Source organism: Anolis carolinensis, chromosome 2, assembly GCF_035594765.1.
Source record: "Anolis carolinensis isolate JA03-04 chromosome 2, rAnoCar3.1.pri, whole genome shotgun sequence".
In the NCBI taxonomy this organism is placed as follows: Eukaryota; Metazoa; Chordata; class Lepidosauria; order Squamata; family Dactyloidae; genus Anolis; species Anolis carolinensis.
The window spans coordinates 101,761,479-101,784,286 of record NC_085842.1 but is presented as its reverse complement, the minus strand read 5'-3'; the positions used below and the strand labels follow the sequence as shown (position 1 = coordinate 101,784,286).

The 22,808-nt window shown below is 37.1% G+C and overlaps 1 protein-coding gene and 1 long non-coding RNA gene across 7 annotated transcripts in view; one reads left to right on the top strand and one right to left on the bottom strand.

Moving 5' to 3' along the window:
- The window catches only part of fam13b (family with sequence similarity 13 member B), a 117,480-nt gene that overhangs the window by 56,420 nt on the left and 38,252 nt on the right, over positions 1-22,808 (bottom strand). For 5 of the 6 annotated variants that reach the window (XM_062970314.1, XM_062970317.1, XM_008104866.3 and 2 more), the window contains exons 3-9: positions 21,811-22,000; positions 16,525-16,737; positions 15,479-15,653; positions 13,437-13,578; positions 11,705-11,865; positions 2,348-2,389; positions 957-1,100 (exon numbers count right to left, since the gene is read on the bottom strand). In XM_062970314.1, coding sequence (XP_062826384.1) covers positions 957-1,100; positions 2,348-2,389; positions 11,705-11,865; positions 13,437-13,578; positions 15,479-15,653; positions 16,525-16,737; positions 21,811-21,967 — 1,034 coding nt within the window. In that variant the 5' untranslated portion in view covers positions 21,968-22,000. The remainder of the gene's footprint in view (positions 1-956; positions 1,101-2,347; positions 2,390-11,704; positions 11,866-13,436; positions 13,579-15,478; positions 15,654-16,524; positions 16,738-21,810; positions 22,001-22,808) is intronic. The other variant, XM_062970316.1, reaches the window with a different exon arrangement.
- LOC134296155 (uncharacterized) overlaps positions 1-22,808 on the top strand; it is a 69,428-nt gene that overhangs the window by 11,886 nt on the left and 34,734 nt on the right. The window lies entirely within an intron of this gene.

The window sequence follows — 22,808 nt, the reverse complement described above, 5'->3', positions numbered from 1 at the left end:
AAAATGTACTGATTGCCATGTAGGCAACAAAGCAAAATATAACAAAAGGCAAAGCACACATCAACACAATAAAAGCTTAAAAAATCATGTAAGTGGGGAAAGATAACTGTGTCTGTTTCCTAGATCTGCATCTTGCTTGAGATGTTCTTTAGGCTTTCTTTAGATCTTAAGGAAGACGCAAAGAAGTTGGCAGACCCTACCTCCATCTTGGCAATAAAATGTCTCTCTCTATTAGCAGCACTAAAGAGGAACTCCCTTTGAGATCTCAAGTTATTACCTGCATGCCTGGGGCCTAAAGCCACTCCACAGGCATTATACAGTGTGTTCCTTCAGGAGCTCCTACACTGTCAGTTCTGAAGATGAAATCAAATCGGGTTACAGATAAAGCATGACAATCATAGTCAATTTTAGATTGCTTTACCCGATATTGAAAGAAAAACCTGAGGGAGTGAACTCCAGTCTGTGACACTCCTCTATTCCCTTCTTACAGTAGCTGAATGTTAAAGTTGCCTGCATGTTCATAGTCTTCAGATGAATTAGGCGAGGAAGACAGATTTGCAGGCGTTGAAATTAAGCTGAAATGAATTTACAAGTCTGAAAACATACTATTCCCCCAGATTTCATCTTTATGTTATGACTATGACAATAAAATTACTGCAACACTGTCAATCTTTTTCCTTAATTTTATCTTCTCTCCTGGTTCAAGCCATTACATATTTGCATTTTGCAAAATCCTGCCTGATTAAAAAGACCTAAAGATCATTAGATGTTAAAGTAGTTCATGACTGCTTTTAGTGCATTATGGCAGTATATAGTTTAGGGTGTTGTGTTAAATGTGTCTCATTTTCCCAACAATGACTTAATTCAAGTGTAATTTAAAATAATAATGTTAGCAAAAGAGTAAGAAAGTGAATTTTAATATGCGGTAATTTATGAAATTAAACATGCAATCTTACTGGTTGTTAGATCCTTCTTTATCGTCTATATTTGCTTCATGGCACACCATTCGGTGCTGTAAATTCTTGAGATCTTGATCTATGCTGCTCTGCAGGTCAAACAGATGTTGCTCTACAGCTGCTCTAATTGTTCTTTCTAAAATGCTTTTGGAGAAAAGAAAGATTGTTTTTATTAATAATCTAATTTCTCAGTGTAGAATATCATCTCCTCCCCCAAGTTTGAACCTGGCAAGCAGAGCGTGTTTGTGCAAAAAAAGAAAAAGAATGCAGAACTGAAAGCTGGAGAACTGAACACACATGTGTCTTACTATTTAAACTATATTAACATGTCATGCTATTAAATAACTTAAGAAAGTAAAATATAGTTATAACCATAGATTGAAATAGACAATATTTACCACCATCATTTTGTGGCAACATTTGGGTGTCTAAGTTACATGATGATTCCACTCAACAAGACATCTTGAAGTAAGAAAAAGACTCCATAACCCATGCAGCTAAATCCAATGTTAGACTTAACCAGAAGAATCAATGGAATGTATGTAAGTGTTGATTTAACAAATTCCACTGATTTAACTGAAATTAAGGTTTCTGTATTTCCTAGAGCTTGTCAAGGATGGGTTTGATACAAACAAGAATCTCCTTAAAAATAAACTCCAGACTTTGATTCTACCATGGAACAATTGTTTTAATGGGCAGTGTTCAAGATTCCTTAATAAAGATGATTGGGGAGGGGGGGATGAAAATGTTAAAAGTCAGGTTGTTTGTGTGTTCTCCCCCCCCCCCCCCCCCCACTTTAAGTCTATCAGTTATAATCAAGGCCTCATACTGCTAATTAAAAGATAATTAACAGTGAATGAAAAGTGAACATCAGCAAATACATGGAAACAGGTGGAAACCATTGCAATGTCAATCTTCTGGCTGTTAGAAATAAAAAATATATGAAGCAGAACACTGACCAAGATCAAAGCTAATGTGGAAGCAAATGATCAATTAGGTGAGATTAAATGTTTCAGTAGGGGATATGGAGGGTTCAAGGCTGGTGAGTTCACAAGAAAGAGGTACGCCAAAGCTTCAGTAGGGCTGAAGTCAGAATGAAAAGCAACTAGGTTGAGAATTAGGTATGTAAACGTATTGTGAAAAGGGGAATGCAAAGGAAAACAGAAACTCAATTCAAAATAGAAAAAGAATCAGAAGGACTAGGAAATATGGAATAGGGATATAGGCTAATATTCACATGTATATTTCAATTAATCACTTCAGAATATGTTGCAGATTTGTAAATTACATTAAAATCAGTCAGCATTTATTCATTCAGACTTCAAACAGTGCAAAACATAACACAGCATAATCACAAGTACTTTCTATGGCTATGGGAAATGTATACTTACTCTGCAGAGGCTGGTAAAATGCTTAAGGGGGAGAGGTGAGCACTGCAATGAAAGAGAAATAATGGTCTCCCTTTGCCACACAGAATTTCAACAATATATTAGTATTATGATGAACTATCACTTTTAATTTGTGGCATTAATGGCTATGGCCCTTTATGCTACCTCATATTTAAAAAATTAACAATTCTCAAAAATTCTCTCTTAATAGTATTAATTCACAGTGGCATAAAGAAAATTGTTAGGCCAAAACTGAACAGACACGCTGAATCAATATAAATTATTTTAGTGTTGACTTGCTAAGTTCCTACTGGCTTTATAGGTCTACTCTAGTTAGCACTATTAAATGTCCAATAGACTGACCAAAGCATTAAGATTTTTCCATATGCTTTGTTATACTTTCTAGCCTAACTCTGGTAACTACAATTTGAAACAAAGAAGAGAATTTGATAGTTTTGCAGGTGTAGCCTTGTTTAATAATGGAATACTTTTTGTTACTTCTGTTTCTACCAGTTTGTTCACAGCAGGAGGTGGGCAATTTCCAGGTCCCGTGGCCCAGAGGTTGGGAACCACTGGTCTAATATAATGCAGCACATAGAACTTTTTTTTCTTTTTCTTCTAAAAGTAAAAACGTATTTGCTTTACTTGAATACATTACAAACATTGGCCAGGTTTCTATGAGATAGAATCACTGACAAAGCTACTTCTGTCAACAAAACCAGAGTGGGGTTGCTCCTCTTTCCTCTTTCAAATCCTCATGCAGCACAATACCTATTTTGAAGGTGCTAGAAGCCAACACAATTTTCAGCTTCCTTCTAGGACTTTCCATTTCTAAACCTGATGGAAATACCATTATCACTACTGCACACCAAGATGTTTACAGTGTAATATTTATGGAGGAAGACAGCTGCTTTGAGTCTCTTTGTGGAGAGAAAAAATGGGGTAATAATAATAATTTGTACTTCAGTCTTTTGAATATAATCAATCCTCCAACGTCTTGCAGTACAAGTGTTGCCGAAATGCAAGTCTCAGCCAGTACAGTCAATTGGGAAGAATGCTAGAGGCATGATACCTGAATGTCCATATGATTCTCATTTCTGTTGAAGATATTGGGAGTTCCCTATATCTTGACATAAATAAATAGAACAAGATATCCCCCTATTCCTTATTGTATATAAACAGAAAACTCTTGCAGTAGAAAGACAACAGGGGAGCAGTGTAAGATAATGATATAGGCATACGGAATTATAGTGCATACTTTAATTCGATTTCCTGAATAATTCCATCAAATAGCTGGTGCAATATGGCTCCAAAAGGATAAAGACTAGGTAATCAAAGGCTCCATTTTAAAAAATGCTCTTTGGTAACATGCCAAAACGTATTGGCTTTGAGATAATAAAGTACTTTTAATACTGTAGGATGTGATCCCCTGGAAAAAAAATTGTCAGTTAGATACTAAATACTGTCAAGATGAAAAACATACAGATAAAGAAGAATTTTGGTGCTTCAAAATATATGTGGCCCAAGTAACACGACTGACCTAAACCCAGGTGACTTGATTGTACTTTGCCTTTTCAAATTTCTTCGTTATCAACTTGTGTAGTGAAGACCCTATTCTCTGATGTGGAGGCTTCCTAAGGAGAGAACTGGTTTTTGAGATCTGTGCAATACAGTAAAACTAATGTTGGTACAACACAATTTAGTCATAAAACCAAATTGCTGCCTGTTGCCTACTATTGTTAACACTGAGGACATCCGCCTCATATATCTGCACACCTTGTTCCTTGATCTGTGAGAAGATTGTTCTCACAAAACTCACAATAAAAGAAGTTTGAAGATCTAGTAAGGCAGGGTGCTGAGAGCAAAGCTCCAATCTATTGCTTTCTTAGACAGTTGGCTTATCTTCCTCTTTAGCCACCCGGATTGGAATAATGGGTAAATAAGAAAGGGAGGTGTTATAATTTTGAACAGTATTTGAATACTAGTTCACGACAGTCAGTGGAATAGATGGTTGGATTTACTAATATGGTAACTTATATACTAAAAGTTTTCTGTTATAGTGGTATTATTCTACTTTAGCTGCCATGGCTACTTCCCATGGAATTCTGGAGTTTATAGTTTAGCAAGGCTCAATCTGGCTGAACGTCCTAGATGTCCCTCTCTAAACTGCAAAGCTGAGGATTTAGAAGAATGGCAGTTAATTGGAATAACAGTGCTGTGACAACAGGCTAGGATGATTTCCTTGGAATGTATTTACATGGGCAAATCAGGTTTAGAGCAGCTGCAATACAATCTGGAGAAGCTATAACACTATCAGTCCCCACTAGAATTAGAATCTGAAGCCTGGGTAAAATGAATATTCAGCTAAATCCTTATATGCACTTACATAAAAAGGTACATTTGTGAGATTAGTTGATAAGTGACAGTACAGAAAGTACTGGGACCACATGCATAAAAACACAAGAATAGGAACTTAAATCAAAATTGTATTGTAGTTTTTTTAGAAATGTTATTAAAATTAGAAATGAAATCCTTAATTCTGAATGGGGCAAGCTAACTCAGAAATGGAGATCGTTTGCAATCTGTTCACATAGTTATTTACGATAATAGTGAGGGAATGCTGTGGTTTTTAACTTTGAATATATTTTGATGGATTTTAACTGAATATTTTAGTGCTGTTTGTGTTTAATTCTGGTTTAATGTTTGTATATTTATATATTTTAAATTGTATACTTATGCTTTTATGTCAAGACACTTTGATACAGGGAGAATAACAGATCTGAGTCCCCTTTAGGAAGATAAGGCGGGATATAAGTATAATAATAAATATAATAATAACAATAATAATAATAATAATAATAATAATATTTTGATTAGAAAGTGGGTCTATATAACATGCTCAAGACTGCTCCACAGATAGACCTTCTCTTTTGTAAAAGTACTTTTCAAAGTGGAGAGATTCAGTCATACTGAGAGCAACTTTCATAATACAGATACCAAGAGAAAAGGCAAGGCTTAAGCTGCCTGTTTGGTGAGAAATTAGAATTAGCAGTCGGTTTACAAAGCATGTGTGTAGGAGGTGTGCCCATAATAGAACTTACCTTACACATAAACAAAAGAGGTTATTATTATGTGTTGAATAAAGGTCTTAATTCCTTAACTTCCACTCCTTTTAGTTTCTCTTTCCTTCTACACTTTTCATGAAATTGTAAGAACACTACAGAAAAGATCTTGAATGCAAACAAAAATGTCAATGGTCATGATTTTTAAGCTCAGCTTTTTCTAATACAATGGAAAGATTCTGAATCTCCTAGCTTGAAAAACTACATTTGAAAAGTAATCTCGTCAATTATCAATAGATCTGGGTCACGAGACAGACTCATAACAAGGTATTCTCTATAAACCTCTCCCTTTCCTCAATCCTGTAGAAAAGGGCATGCTAGACTTTTGAGAAGTAAAGCAGCACATTACAACTGCTGTGTTCATTTGGGGCCAAAAAGGCTAGAAAAAACTGATCTCTCTGCACTCTACATAGGAAATTGAAAAAGTTTCTCTTCTGCAAATTGGTCTTTTACAGAAAGCAACAAAAGTGCCTTACAGTTGCCTTTATAGGAGCCTAATAGAGGCCCTTCCATTTCTTAACCTTTTCAATTGGTTTTTCTAAAACATTAGAGACAAATGGCTGGGAAGTCCTTTCTGCAGAACAGAAACCACTTCTTTCTCCCCTCTCTACTGATAAAAGAGAGGTGATATTTTCCCTGCAAATGTGAGCTTTGCAGAGAACTCCATCTATACCTTGTTGCCATTTACTTGAGAGAAAAACTGACAAAACTGCCCTTTCCCTCCTTTGCAAGGAAATAAGGGTGTGTGTGGTTTCTCCTCCCTCCCCTCAGCATTGACAGGAACCAGTACTGAGGTAGTGGGGATGTGTTCTTATCGTTTGCAAAAGCATGGATTTGAAAAAAAAAAGCAGCTTTCATTACCATCCTGAAGAAGTTTGGATGAAAGTATATACTCTAGTTTAATGGAAGCAAAGCTTTTTAGGATATAAGACTATTTTTTTTCTCGTCTTTTGCACTGCACCTTTCCAGAAGGATCATTAAAATGCTTACAGGGAGTTCCAGGAAAGCGTGAGTAACATTCAGCTCTGTAAATAAATGTAACAGTACATGCAAATAAAGGTGTCCTACAGTAAATAAATATGACAGGCATGCCATACAGGGAGAGGAGGAGGAGGAAAAGAACCAGGAAATCTGGTATCAGGGAAAACAGAATACTATACAGCGAAACATGTAAGATTTGGCAAAGAACAGAGAGAGCAAAGGAAAGATGAAAAGAATTCAAACACAAGGCTTTAGGTCACTGGCACAGCAAAAGAAATGGAGGCTTCTTTCAGGAGATGGAATTGAGGCAAACATAAAGCTTCAGTGCAAAGGACAAGAAAGGGGAAGATAAAAGTCATGCCCCACTCTAAGTGAATAGTAGCACACTAAGGAAATCACCAATAGAAGGGAATAGCTACATGAAAGTATAATGATCAACTCAGTAAATTTGTGCTGCAATTATTTTGGCTGCAATACAATTGACTTTTTTTTTCTTCCAAGTGCAAAATGTTTAGGAAATTTATACAGCAGTTCTGCTTTTTGTATTATATTTATATGAACACAGCTATTATGTAACATTTATTATATAATATATAAATAATTCTAGGAAGATACTTACTTCATTGAATACAGCAAAATAAGTATCCCATAAAATTCTCCAATAACTTCTCTTCTAGCTCAATTTTAGAATTTTTGCAGGAAAAGAAAGACAAACTATACTACACTCAGAGCTTGTATGGCACTTAAAAATCAGTCTTTAAGGTATATGTATATTATTCCTAGAATTTCATACAAATTATAATTTGTTATATTAATATTACCATTATAATTATAATTCTGATAATTTCAGAATAAGTGATATTTAGAGAATATGTTGTTATACTTCACTTCTCTTATATGTCATATGAAAAATGTGTTGGAAATAAATCACTTTACTGCCATTTTTCTTCCATTAAGCAATTACATAATAAAGTAAGTCTTTTATTAGTAACAGAGAGGGTTTAAAAAAACAAGATGACCAAGTAAAATATGAGTGAAGGATTAAAAGCAGCAAAAGTATGTTTAAGACTACATTTATCAGCATGTAGTGTATTTCTTTTCATACACCAACACTGAATATTTTACATTTGTCATCTTTTTATACTATAGGACTGAACTGAAAGAAACTGTGGAAGGAGAACAAAGGAAAAATGATAAAGACTTTTAGTGAATGTATCTGTTTAGAAAAAATGGCATTACCAAGCTGCACATAAATACAAGCATACATAATAATGAAAACATTCTTTAATTGTGTCATTTTGTACTTGAAAATGCCCAAGTCATACTAGAGATAGTGCTAATTCTTCCTGTTCTCAACTGGGATGAACGAGTCAGCATAAAGACAGAAAACCCTGCAGTTTTCCTATCCCATGCACCCTTCAATGCAGCATTGGAAAATATTTTTAAAAGCATTACTTCAAAGTCAAAGGAACACTGTTATTAAATAAATTGTTTTATCCATAAAGTCGGTTCTGAAAAAAATACCACAGCTGCAAAATGTAACACATTTTAATGCATCTTATAATTTCCCCTTTGAACATTTATATTTCGAAAGGCAGCATGATTTGAGTAAAAATGCTAAGGCAGAATGACACAGCATAAATATTGTAACATATTGCTATATTATATTAATGCATTTGCAATATAATGTTTAGTATCAAAAATAAACAATTAGAAATACATTCACAAGCGAACCTACCTTTATTTATACACACAGCTATCAGTACATAAATATAGTGCTTTATTTTGTGATGAATACATGTAAAAACATCTCTGCTTAGCTTGTTAAAAGTTTGTTTCAATGTTATCAAACAGTCCTTTAAGCCAGTTTTACCTGTGCAGTAGAACTTTGTAAGCCATTCTGATGATTTTTGCTATTCCAAAGGAGCATTTTGTGTAAAAGCACTTCATTTGAAAAACTATACAGTATGATAGCTTTTGCTGGCTATTCATCCTGCTTGCGTGAGTTCAATAGCTGCCTGTGAGGTGGCACTGGAGTGCTGCACTAAGCCCTGCAGTCTACATAGAAACAGACTGCAACATGAGGTCACTACTGACAATAAGCTATCCAATCAACATTTTCGCTTTCATGTTTTTTATTCTTCTCAGTGCAAGATGTTGGATTGTAAGGGCTCCTAATGCGATTAACTTCCATTTCCCTAATTTTAATCACCTCAGTTCAAATAATATGCAGAATGATATGATACATGAAACAACTGAGTAAGGGCTTAGCCTAGCCTTCAAGTATTTCCCTGTTTATTCTACATATATAAGAATAGGAAAATGAAACATTCAAATTGCAATACAGCAAACTGAACAAAACATTTAATTATAACCTAAGTGGACCACTGTGGCCAAGTCAGGCTTCCCAATGTCCTTGTTGGAAGACTACAGTAATGTGTAAAGTAATTAGTTCCTTTAAAAATTAACATTCCAGCTCTGGCTCAAGTCAAGGCATTTGTTGCAACTATATGATTCATTCTGGTATTATTAATAGCATATCTACATAACATTTGAAGTGTATATAATCAGGACCAATGATTAAAATTAAGAATGATAGATGCTATGCTATTCCTTCTTTCTGAAATCATGATACATTAGAAGGTGATTAGGTCCTATAGATGTTAATGTGCAAATAATAAATCCCTTATTTAGAGAAGTATCTTGCTGGCTGACTGATTACATTTCAGAAACTTGTTTAAAAACCAAGTTGTTGGATTTTTGAAAAAAAGAGTTTTGCTCTCTTTTTAAGTAACCCACATGGAAAATGCCAGAAAGAGTCAAAAGATCTTTTTTACAGATTACCATCTCAATTTTTCCTAATGCTAATTTTGTACTAATTGGTTACCTGACTGTTAGTTGCTAATTAAAGTATAATTAAAGTCAGGCTAGGTAAATGGAGCGGATAAGAAAGAATGTAATGCAAGGTTTCCTATTTCACTTTCTGGAATATTAACTGAATAGCTATTGCCTCAAAACTATCACCATAATAACAGAAATCACAGCATGTGGCAACATTCTCCTGCAGTTCACACATTACATATTTCATTGTTTTCTTTGACTGTTCTCTGTTTTATGAACTGTTCTATATTTCATGAAAGATTTCTCACTGACCACTGTTTGGTCTCAGAGAACAGACTATAATTAACCTAAGTATTTTAAAGTAAGATTGTAAAGGTGTAGGAGAGTCCTCCCACTGCAGAAGAGAGTTACTGATGTCCCTTGAATTCCTTATAACTCATGTTCTCAGCAAAGTTTTATTTAGACAGTGGCATTCTAAATTATCCTAGCAAACACAACTGATACATCAGAAATAATGACCAGATTACAGTTGAACAGGGAAAAACATTCAAGCTTGTCTACTGCTACCATCAAATCAGGCAGACTATTGTGTCTGTAAACCAAGATTTATTAGAATCTAGAATTACGAAAACAGTTTGACATGGCTTCTGATTATGAATTCTGTTGTAAAGATCTGAGACACAGACACTTACTCTTAAGAAGCTCTTGCATGGTTTTTGTCCCCCCCACCCCCACCCCAATGTATCAGAAATGCCATTTTAAGACTGATGGGACTAGCAATTCTGGGAAAAGTCCAGAACCTTTTTCCCAGTTTCTCAAAGACAGCAGAACAGGTGTTTCATACTGCTTGAATTCTAATTCAGGAGTGACTAAAGTAGAGCCCTAGGACTGCATGCACCTTCAGCCATTCCAGACTGATCCTCTTATCTCACAAAAAAAAGGAGTGAACTATATTTACAGAAAACCTCCAAGAGTGATAATTCACCCTTTAAAAAACCAACACTATACTATGCACCCTACCCAATTTAATGAGTTCTCATGAAAACTTAATTTTACTAATTAGTAAAACTTGATAACTTGGTAACTCATTAAACTGTTTGCAATTTTTGTGCGGCATTTTGTGCAACACATAACATATTGGGTCCATCATTTTGAAACACCCTGTATTAAAGGCAATGAATTAAATGATCAGGAGTAAAAGAAGTGGAATTATTTTATCTTACCAGAAAGCCAGGAGATTGTAGAAACAGTCTAGCATTTTTGTTTTGGATGTGATTTAACTTACATTTGATTCACAGCTTAATTAATATTTATGTATTTATTTCTAACATTTATATTCTGTCCTTCTCAACCCCCCCCCCCCCCCCAAATTGTGGGGCTCAGGGCGGCCTCACAATCAGCAATCATTAGATGCCAAAGAACATAATAAATAGTTACTGTTAAGACAAGTTAAAACATTAATTAAAACATCCATTTAAACATTCATTTAAAAAGCACAATTCAAGTCATGATCCAGGTCTGTCAATTATCAGTAATAAAATCATTTGAAGTTAAAAGTACGTGGCATTGAGTACATTACTATCTCTCAGAATGAGCTCACAATGGCGCATTAAAAAGCTAAACTGTCACCATTTGGCTCCTCAGCGGGAAAGTGAAACACATAATGTAATAACTAAATTCTGCAAAGCTATTTTCAAAAGGATAGGCAGCAGAACCAAGAAATGAAAACAGAAACGAAGTGTAAACAATGTATCTCCTTATAGAGTCTCACTTATCCAAGACTCGTTTATCCAAGGTTCTGGATTATCCAATGTATTTTTGTAGTCAATGTTTTCAATATATAGTGATACAGTAGAGTTTCACTTATCCAGCACTCACTTATCCAACATTTTGGATTATCCAACGCATTTTTATAGTCAATGTTTTCAATATATCATGATATTTTGGTGCAAAATTCGTAAATACAGTACTTGCTACATAGCATTACTGCGTATTGAACTACTTTTTCTGCCAGATTTGTTGTAAAACATGATGTTTTGGTGCTTAATTTGTAAAATCATAACCTAATTTGATATTTAATAGGCTTCTCCTTAATCTCCAACATATTTGCTTATCCAACGTTCTGCTAGCCCGTTTATGTTGGATAAGTGAGACTCTACTGTATTTTGGTGCTAAATTTGTAAATACAGTAATTACAACGTAACATTACTGCGTATTGAACTACTTTTTCTGTCAAATTTGTTGTATAACATGATTTTTTGGTGCTTAATTTGTAAAATCATAACCTAATTTGATGTTTAATAGGCTTTTCCTTAATCCCTTCTTATTATCCAAGATATTCGCTTATCCAAGGTTCTGCCGGCCCGTCTAGTTTGGATAAGTGAGACTCTACTGCAATGAGCAACTCTGTTGATACCTTGTTGATGCGGAAACACTACATGACTCCAAGATACTCTCCATCATTTCTTCAGACTCCATGTTTCGCCTATATTCAGGGTCCTCCATGTTTTCTTCTTCTTCTGGAAGTTCTTCAGACTGCTCAAGCTTTATATCATCTTCATCCAACAGATCATTTATCTTAAAAATAAATACACTTACTCAAATAACTTTGAAATATGGGGGTTAAAATAAAGTTTCAAAATCTTTATAGGCAATAAGCTATGGGTACGCTGTGTCTTAAATTTCAATCCTAAAAAGAAACCTGATTATCAGTCAGCTCAGATACTTCTTAAACTGACATTTTCCAAAACAGCTCAGGAAAAACTGTATTTTAAAATATGTGCAATTTTCAATTTTTAACCGGCACATAAGTAGATTGTGAAAGTGGCCATCTGGTTCAGTGTACCTCCAGTTCTGAGACAGAGGTCTGTCCTACCTATAGAAGCAATTTGAAAGGTACCAGAGGCCTTATGTGAGAACAGGAACTTTGTCACCAAAAGTGACACATTCGCTAAACGTTATTTGATGTTAGATTCTGCTTCTGAAAGATTTCTAGTGAGCACTGGCTCTCTCAGTGGAGAGACTATGGGTGAAACCACCTCTAAGATTTACTTGTTGCCACATCATTACTGTAATGGGCAACATCCTCAAGTCTCTTTAAATACAATTCAAGTATCTAGTTAGATTGGGGCACCACATAAATTGATTTGCTAAACTGCATTTCTGCTGGCATGTGTGGGAAGAAGGCTAGAACAGACTGAACTTGTCTGTGTTTTTTAAAATATCCACACTGCAAGAAGTGTCACTTCAGAGCACACCGTCATCGTGCTCAGCACTACTCAAAGCTCTGGTGTAGGGATTGGTGCTGGTCCTTGAATAATGAGCTGTCAGCACCTGGTGAGCTTCCAGGGAAGAAAGGAACAACTGCAACTAATGAGGACAGATACGGTAGCACACTAGAAAAAAAATAATTATGGGTCCCACACTTCAGACAGTGTGTCAAACTGGTGGCCATTCAGGTGTTTTGGACTTCAGCTCCCAGAATTCCTGGTCACTGCACAAGATGGCTAGGGCTTCTAGTAGTTGGAGGCCAAAACATCTAGAGGGCCACCAGTTTGACACCTCTGGCCTAAGAAGTGGTAATCTAGGAAACACTGTTATAGATGGAAGAACGGTCCAATGCCAAACAAATCTTCAAGTGAAAAACAGTGTTTTGTCTCTAAATTCAAATACCACATCTTTACATCTTAACAACTACACATTAGTGAGTCATATCCTTCTGCACAACAGGAAAAAGGATAAATTAATGCAAAATTCAGAAGACTTTGTTTCCAAATCTCCATGACGCAAACGTGATTATAATTCCCTGATAGTACTCTGATAATATCATCCTATAGTTAAAACCATGTATTTTCTTGGCAGAGTGAAGTACTACTTGAAAGTAAGACACAGAGTAGAACACAGATTTCCCCCAGAATTGCATTTGTGCTATGATTTGGAGAAAACAACAGTCATGTCCTGTTCTAAAGAATCATACATTTCCTTCTAAATTGCTCTACAAATACCAAATAACTTAGAGCAGTGAAGATTAAGAGTAATCTCAAAGCAAGTCGGACTGGTAAACCAGACCAGTAATTCTGGAGCGGCATGTGGTAAAAATGCTTTATAGCAAAGTCTTATATTGATGAGAAAGTGTACTGAATTCTTACCTGCTCAGTTATGGAACTTAAATCATTAGATGAGAAATCTTCCTCTTCATTTTCAAAGAGTTCATCATAATTTTCTAGCAGTCCCGACATTATTCTACTAACTAATTCCTGCTCTTTCAGATCCTCCACATCAGTGTAAATGCTAAGGAAAAGGGTCAAAATTACTTACTAATTATGAAAACGAATTTCACAAAAGTCATTAATATTTACCAGGGATAATAGAAGAATCTTCAGGGTCATACTGTCTGTGCATAAACTGAAAATTGTGGGTCCTGCTTCCAATTCTGCCTGGCTCCCCAAAAATGGGTGACCTTCTAGAGCAGCAGCTACATTTTTGGCTTGGTAAGCAAGGTCACCCAGAACTGTTAATTGCTGCCTCCTTCAGCAATGCTAAGAAAGAGCCCAAGTGCAGAGTATGCACTACTGGGTCCTACTACTTACTAGAACCACTACTCCCCATGGAATGTCTTTGAAGAAAGGCCTGGGAAATATACATTCTTGGGAAGCAGTTCTAGAGATACTGTAAACATCTTCAGGTAGCACTAGCCAATGCTCACCCTGGCTGCTTTTCCTGATGGGGATCTGTTGGCTCAACCCTTAACAGCAAAGTTTCTTTGAGTAGCTTGGTCACAAATCTACCAAAGATTACTTCCTCTCAACTTTAGAGTAAGCAGATCCCAATGCAAATGCCCAAACAATTCACATTGATTTCTATAGTTTAAAATTTGGAAGAAAAGATAACTATTCATATAGTACAACTTTCACTGTGTTGAGGGGTAGAAGTAGTTTGACCGCTTCTAAGCGAGAAATGTACACTGGGTTTTGCAAGGGTGTTTTATAGGAACTATCCATGTTCAGCACTTTGGACAGCCACCGTAAAATCAAAGTACAGTAGAGTCTCACTTATCCAACCGCTTATCCAACATTCTGGATTATCCAAGGCAGTTTGCCTCTCGCCCCGATCCACAGCTGTTTCCCTAGGCAGCAAGGATTGAACGTTTTATGGATTTAATTTCCGACAATGTTGCTACCGTAAGTTCATTTAATACAAATCTATCTTTATTTGTAGTCAATTTGCTAGTAGCCAATGTTTTTTTAGTCAATGCTTTGAATATATTGCGAGGTTTTGGTGCTAAATTCATAAATACAGTAACTACTAAATAATGTTACAGTGTATTGAACTGCTTTTTCTGTCGATCTGTTGTAAAACATGATGTTTTTGGTGCTTAATTTGTAAAATCATAACATTTAATAGGTTTTTCCTTAATCCCTCCTTATTATCCAACATTTTCACTTATCCAACATTCTGCTGGCCCATTTATGTTGGATAAGTGAGACTCTACTGTACAGTACTGTACAGTAGAGTCTCATTTAGGGCCAGCAGAGCGTTGGATAAGCAAAAATGTTGGATAATAAGGAGGGTTTAAGGAAAAGCCTATTAAACATTGAATTACGTTATAATTTTACAAATTAAAAAACAAGACATGTTTTACAACAAATCAACAGAAATAGCAGTTCAATACACAGTAACATTATGTAGTAATTACTGTATTTACGAATTTAGCACCAAAACATTGCAATGTATTGAAAACATTGACTACAAAAACACTGACTACTAAAAGGCAGACTGCGTTGGATAATCCAGAATGTTGGATAAGTGAATGTTGGATGAGCGAGACTCTACTGTAAATCCATTGCCTTGAAGCAACACAGCCACCAGTTTAATGTGGTGAGTAGATTTACTGAAACCTGAGCATTTAATGAAAAATAAGGAACTATACTCAGTAGAATATTGAAGCACTTACTTGCTAACAATAAAACACAACATTTACTTTTATTAATTTTACAGCAAAAAAACAAGCATAACTTTGTTTTAGTACACACATTTTCACAATAACACAAATATTTGATTAACTCCAAGCAAGTGTTTAAATCAGCATAAAAACTTTTAGTTTAAAACTCAAATCTGAAAAGATGCACAAAACACCAACATTTATTAACGATATGGGAAAAAATCTAGCAAAGTGCAGGATGTAACTTACTGGAAGACATCGGGACCAAAAACTGCAGCCAAAGAACTTGCAGACCAAATCTCTTCATGATGTGATGCTACATTAGCTAAGAATCTACATAGAAACTTTAACAAACTGTAATTAAGAGGCGGAAGTTGCTGCAAGAGGAACCTCAACTTTCTTCCAAATTCATCTTGATTATAATCTGTAAAATTTGATAAAAGAGGGTTGATTAACTCAGCATTTGACAAACTTCACTTCAATAGTACCAAAATGAAATCAATATGAAGATTTAAAGAACATGTGCCTCTATAACGACTCAATCAATTCTTTTAAAAAGCTCTTCTTACTTAATATTTCAGTAAGAATGCAGTCAGTCATTAAAACTAATTTACCACCAGCAGAATGACTGAACTTAGCATAAAATAAACTGGAGGACACTTGCAGAAACATGACTGCACATTTCTTTGAAATCCCACATTACTCAAGTACTGGAACAGGTAGGCAAGACAAGAAATGAAGGATGATTTTCACAAGGAATAAATTACAAGTTCTTAGATTATTAATACCACCAAATTCCTATAAAACACTGAAGAGGGACACTAAAAAGTATATTTGACGTAAGTACTTCAGGTAACACTGCTATTGTCTAATTCTATAAATAGGTTTTTGCAAGCTTCTGTAAATTTGAACTAAATGACCAAGGCTCATTTTGTATATAGGGGATTTTCACCATGGCAAAATAGGATCTACAACTCCATATACGGTCTTGTATTTAGACTCGTAAGTTGCCCACATGTGGCCATAACTACAGAGACCCAAACTGCATGGTCATTCATTTACACAAAATATTCATACATGTATCTGATGGGCCCAAGGCACACAGAAATGAATATTGGTAAGATGGTCTGAATTCCCCAACATGTGTATCTTTAAAATTGGTGGACATGAGATTAAGATTCCCACTCATCATCAAAAACGTGAAATATTTCAGAAGGAAAAGTTAAGTCGTGTGATTTTTTTTATATTTAATTACTCTTGAAGCTACTGAAGCCCTATTAACATCATTCCAATACCTTGAGAAAGTTGTATCAAATGCATATGTAGAGTGTCAGGGATAACTGGTTCTGGAAGTGCTTGAAGAAAAAATCGAAGAAGGCTAATTGCTGAAGGTACATCTGCTTCTTTAACCAGATCCACATCTTCTCCATTATCATATCTTTGCCGTAGCCACTCCACTGTTTCTGCATTCCCATTCACTTGAAAAAGTCCTTCTTGCTCTAGACCTCCTTGAATTTAAATGTAAACCAATTCTATGTCAAAAAATTAACTATGTATGATCTTATGACAAAGACAAAACACAAATGTGCATTTGTATTATTTGTTTTTCAAAACCAACTTACTATCATTCCATCTCATACAACTACTATGCCCATTCTTGGCTCATAGCACACTTCTGGAACATCATAGATTCAGTATTTTGAGAGGAAAGGGCAAAACAGTTATTTGATACCGATTCCTACTAAGATAGCCTTGGATTGAAAGTATTGTTGCTGAATGCCAGGTCAGTATGGACTTGACTGTAAAGAATACCAGACTGAACTGGACTGGAAAGATGAGGCTAGGATATACCCAGGTTTTATCTGTAAATCTCAGTTCATTCTAGCAGAAGGGGCCTGAATTGTAGGGCTGTAACATGATATCACCTTACTGATGAAGCATCCCATTGCAGTCTTTCACGTTTGAGTGCATGTATATGAAAATGGGTGCTAAAAGCAGATCAATAAACAGGGATTCAGACTGTAGTGGATGGGGATGATATATGTTTTGAAAACTCAGCTTCCAAATTCAAATGAACTCTCAGGGCTTGTCAACACCACCAAAATAACACACCTGTAATTCAGATTAATCAGCCCTAAAACTGCCCTGGATTCACATCAGATCTCATTCAGGCTTTCCTCCCAGCATAAGGATGGGACTGCTCGCCCCATCTTTATGCTGTTAGAGGGTGAGGCTTTGGAGATCCCTCAGCTCCCGCCTGCCCCTCCCTTCTGCCAGCATCAGGACAGGGCCTCGTCTCGTTCTAATCCTAGGAGAAAATAGGGGTAGACTGCAAATGAGGTGGCTTTGTCCCAGGGGCTTCTCCCAACATCACAACAGGTACTCGCCTCATCCCGATGCCAGGAGAAGGGGGAGAGAGATGGCAGGTGAGGCAGCCCACCGCTTGCCTCTTGTCTCAGGGGCTTCTCCCGACATCAGAAGGGAGCCCCGCCTCAACCTGACACCGGGAGGAGTGCCCAAGGAAGCCACATGGCAACTGAGAGCACTGCAGAGGGCTCTCAGCCGCCACATGCCTTCATCCCTTGCCCTTTTGGCATTAGAATGTGGGTCATTGTATGTCCAGAGGGCAGGAGAAATTTTGAGGGCTGAACATAAGCACCCAGGGGGTTGTATCCGAACCGCAGGTCTTAGTTTGCCCATGCCTGCTCTAGTGTGATGAAGCCCAAAGATATATCCTCTTTGGACTACAGAAATGCACCTGACACTAATCTGTTATTAACAAATGTTCAGCAGATTCAACTGGTTTAAAATATTATAGCCAGATAAATGACTGGCCACTGTCAGACACAGAGAGAACACAATTTCTTCATTGCAATACCTTCACTGTTTATATGTATAATTCAAAATGCCTCTTATGGCCAATAAAATTCTATGCTACCTTGAACCAGACTACTTGAAAGATCACATTCTCCCCGAGTATGCCCACATTAAGATTTTATACTTCTGTCATTGAAGGCATCTTCAGAAGCAATGCAGGAGACAGCCTTTGGAGTGGTTGCTTCTATGCTATACAACCCCTTGCCAATGATGGCTAGGTTAGACCCCTTTCCTTCTGCAAGCAGATAAAGCTTGGGTTGCTGTTGAAGAGGATTTAACTTATTGCTTGCACATATACATAGTGTGTGTGTGTGTGTGTATATATATATGTTTATAATGCATATTTATCTCCATATATTTTACATTTTATTTGTTTTTGTTTTTATCTGAATTTAATTATTCACATTCAGAAACATTAGGGAGTAGAATAATGAAAATAAATTACATGGGCCAGGCTGTGGCGCAGCTGGTTAACAGCCAGTAGCAATAGATCACAGCTGACCTAAAGGTCATCAGTTCGAAGTCCACATTGGATTCAGCTCCCGACTGTTTAATAGCTTAGCTTATGTCCACCTAAGCAGTTTGAAAACAGCTGCAGCTGTGAGTAGAGAATTTAGGGACCACTTAATGCGGGGAGGTTAATTTACCGTATATACTCGAGTATAAGCCAAGTTTTTCAGCCCTGTTTTCAGGCTGAAAAAACTCCCCTCGGCTTATACTCGGGTGAGGGTCCTGGTGGGAAGGCGTGGGGCTGAAAAAAGAGCCCCTTCCCTACACCTTCCCTTCAGGACCTTCACCTTTCCTCCCTTGCACCCCACGTGTCTTTCCCAACTCCAAGCCTAGAGGGGAACAGGCTGCTGACAAACCCTGCCACCACCGTTGAGAAAGGCACACACTTTTCTCTTCTCTCCCCGCATACGCCTGTCTTGACTCTTCCTTCACCTCGTGCACACCTTCCTCATTGGCGGAGGAGAAAGCCACAGTGGCAGGGAAAAACCCTGCCACCGTGGCTCCCTTCTCCGTCTAAGGCGGGCGAGCGCGCGCGGAGCAAGGGAGGAGAGAAAGGCGAGTGCCGTTTCCTCCTTCCTCACCCTGCGCACACCTTTTCCCCGCTGCTGTCGAGGAATGCACGCACGAGGCGAGGAAGGAGAAAGGCGCCTGCCTGTCCCTGGTCTTCCCTTGCCCCGTTCGCGCGCTCTGTGAGCGCCTGTTCCTGTTCCTCCCTTGCCTCGTTCGCACACTCCGTGCGCGCCAGCCCCTACTCATCCCTCGTCACGTTCGCGCACTCCATGCGCCTGTCTCTGTTCTTCCCTCGCCTCGTTCGCATGCTCCATGAGCACCTGCCCCTACTCTTCTTTCATCCCGTTTGCGCACTCCTTGTGTGCCTGTTCCGGCTCTTCCCTCGCCCCATGCATGCGCAAGACAAAGGAATGGTGCTCGCAGGGCGAGGAAGGAGGAAAAGGTGCTTGCCTGTCCTTGGTCTTCGCTCGCCCCATTCGCGCGGCAGGGACAAACCTCACTGCTGCGGCTCCCTCTGTCTTAGCTGCTGCCTAGGTAGGTGTGCGCAGTGAAAGGGAGGAGGGAAAGGAGTGCACCTCTCCCCCTCCTCCCTCACCCAAGGGAGAAGGGGGTTGGACTAGATGGCCCAAGGGGTCCCTTACAAGTATTAGTATTATTAAGGCTGGGTGGCCATCTATCAGGAGTGCTTCAATTGGTTTTTGCTGTAAAAAAGCAGAAGGGGGTTGGACTAGATGGACCAAGGGATCCCTTCCTATTATTATTATTATTATTATTATTATTATTATTATTATTATTATTATTATTATTATTATGGCTGGGTGGCCATCTGCCAGGAGTGCTTGATTGTGTTTTTGCTACACAAAGGCAGAAGGAGGTTGGACTAGATGTCCCAAAGGGTCTCTTCTAACTTTAATTCTTAGTGTTATTATTCAGGCTGGATGGCCATCTGCCAGAAGTGCTTGATTGTGTTTTTGCTGCAGAAAGGCAGAAGGTCCTTGGACTAGATGCTCTTTAGAGGTCCCTTCCAACTCTATTATTATTATTATTATTATTATTATTATTATTATTATTATTAATGCTGGATGGCCATCTGTTGGAGATGCTTTGATTGTGCTTTTACTGCATGAATGCAGAAGGGGGTTGGACTAGATGGCCCATGCTGTCTCTTCCATATCTATTATTATTATTATTATTATTATTATTATTATTATTATTATTATTATTATTATTAGGGCTGGATGACCATTTGTCCAGGTTGTTTTGATTATGCTTTCTCTGCATTAAAGCAGAATCAAGGGTGTTGGACTAGATGGTTTTTCGAAGTCCCTTCCAAGTCTAGTATTCTATTAATGGAGTTTTAGTCAAACACGAACAAACAGTGTGATGCTGCAGCTGAAAAGGCCAATGCCATTCCAGGCTGCGTCAATAGAAGAAGCCTGAAAGAAGACAAAAGGGAACTGATATGATACTTTACCTCGGCTGGTTTTTTAATTGCTTTTAATGATAATTATTTAATGCAACTGTTTAATTTATTGTTCAATGTTTAGTATTGTCTTTTGTTTGAAATTTTAGTGTTTTTTTTGTTTATATAGGCATTGAATGTTTGCCTGTTACTATGTTGGAGGCCGCCCTGAGTCCCTATGGGGAGATAGGGCAGGTACAAATATATATATTACTATTATTATTATTATTATCATCATCATCATTATTATTAAGTTGTCGTGGATACCATATTGTTTTTGTTGACCGTCCTTTTCCACTTACAGAGCTAGTTTACTGTTTTTCTTTGAAATATGGTAAATATTCGAAATCATTTAGCCTACTGATACCTCAATTAATGTAAATTTATATCTATATTTATTTTGGAAATTTACCAGTAGCTGCTTCATTTTCCACCCTCGGCTTACATTCGAGTCAATTAGTTTTCCCATTTTCTTCGTGGTAAAATTAGGTGCCTCGGCTTATATTCGGGTCGGCTTATACTCGCGTATATACAGTAACTTAATTTATGACACTATAAAACTGCCGGCGAGCAAAGAACAAGGAGGAAGTACTATGATCAAAAGGACTTGGTGTCACAGTGGATGAAGCGGCAGTTCCCCCTGTGGCCAGAATTGAGCATAACCTAATAAAGCTGGAAATTGGAAAATGTTAAATTACCTCTACTGTCTGTATGTGTAGTATGTCTAATAATGGATTTGATGAATCCATTGAATGTTTGCCATGTATATGTGCATTGTGATCCACCCTGAGTCCCCTTAGGGTGAGAAGGGTGGAATATAAATACTGTAAATAAATAAATATTAAATCATCAATCCAAAACACAAGGCTAACAACACAATCAGCAATTTTCTTATAGACAGGCAGGCAATGTTTCATAACTTGGACATCAGACAGAAAAACCTTTATCACTTGGGGCTTGAGGTCAGATGGATGCCTATTATTATTTTTAATTGCTTTATTCTTTTTACCATTCTTACATAACTTATGTCTCAAGAGTTAAACACTAATAATGAAAATACTTTTTAAAAAATCTGAGAATGTTTTTGTATGATCAAACTTAGCTATACAAGAAGGTGAGATGCTTTAACAGAACAAGATGAAAGAAACCTAAGATTGGTTTTTAAGTGAAAAACTTGTATTTTCATATTATTTTTATAATTCTAAACAGGAGAAACACCTACCATGTTCCTCAATATAATCCACAATATGGCGGACTATGAATGGAACTTCACTGCCTGGCTGTCCTTCTTGCTGCAGTTCTTCAAGTGGAATTCCAAATATTTTGTTAGTGAGAACAGAGTTGCAGTTACTCAAAGAAGGGGAGGAGCTCTTCCTCATATCTTTATGCAGCCCAATATCAAAGCTGTCTTTCTGTAAAACAAAAGTGACTTTCACGTGAATCCTTTACACATTAAATGCTGATTCGCATAAAGATTAGAAATTCAATCTCCAATTTAAACAAAATAGAAAATAATGTTTTTATTTAAGATGAAAGCCATATTAGAACAACACAATATGCTCAATAATTTAACCTTATGGATAACTGTCTGATATTTTTGGCTTAAATCTAATTTTAGATACTAAATTTGCTGAATCCATAGAAATTCCATAAACAATGATTTCACATGACTATTAAATCCTATTTGTAATTTGAGTTTCCTGCAATCTCTTCAACTATTATTTATTAAATAAGTAATTTCTAACATTCAACATGAAGCAGTGTGTCAATAGCTAATTAATTCAGCACAATTTTCTACCATTTTGAAGAATTACCTTTGGTACAAAACTGAGCTAAAGGGAAGGTGGATCCAATGGTAGGCACATTTTAAAATGGCAGTCTGCATTATCGTTTTCCCAAAAAGGTTCTTCAAGAGATGTTGTTATGATTGAGCCTCATGGCTCTGTTACTGACAGACGTGGGCGTAAGACTCCTCGAGAGTCAGATACTCTCGAGGAGCGAGAGAGAAAAAGACTGCGAGACATATTTGCAGCACCATCTGACGAGGAGTCTTTCGAAGGGTTTACGGAGAGAATGGAGGAGGGGCTGGTTAGCTCAGAGGAGGATGAGATGGATTGGACTCGGGTAAGGGAGGAAGTGGGTGCCACTGGCCATGATGGGACAGAAGATGAATGGGGACCTTCAGGATTAGACCCATGGTTTAGCTGGAGGGATGGGACG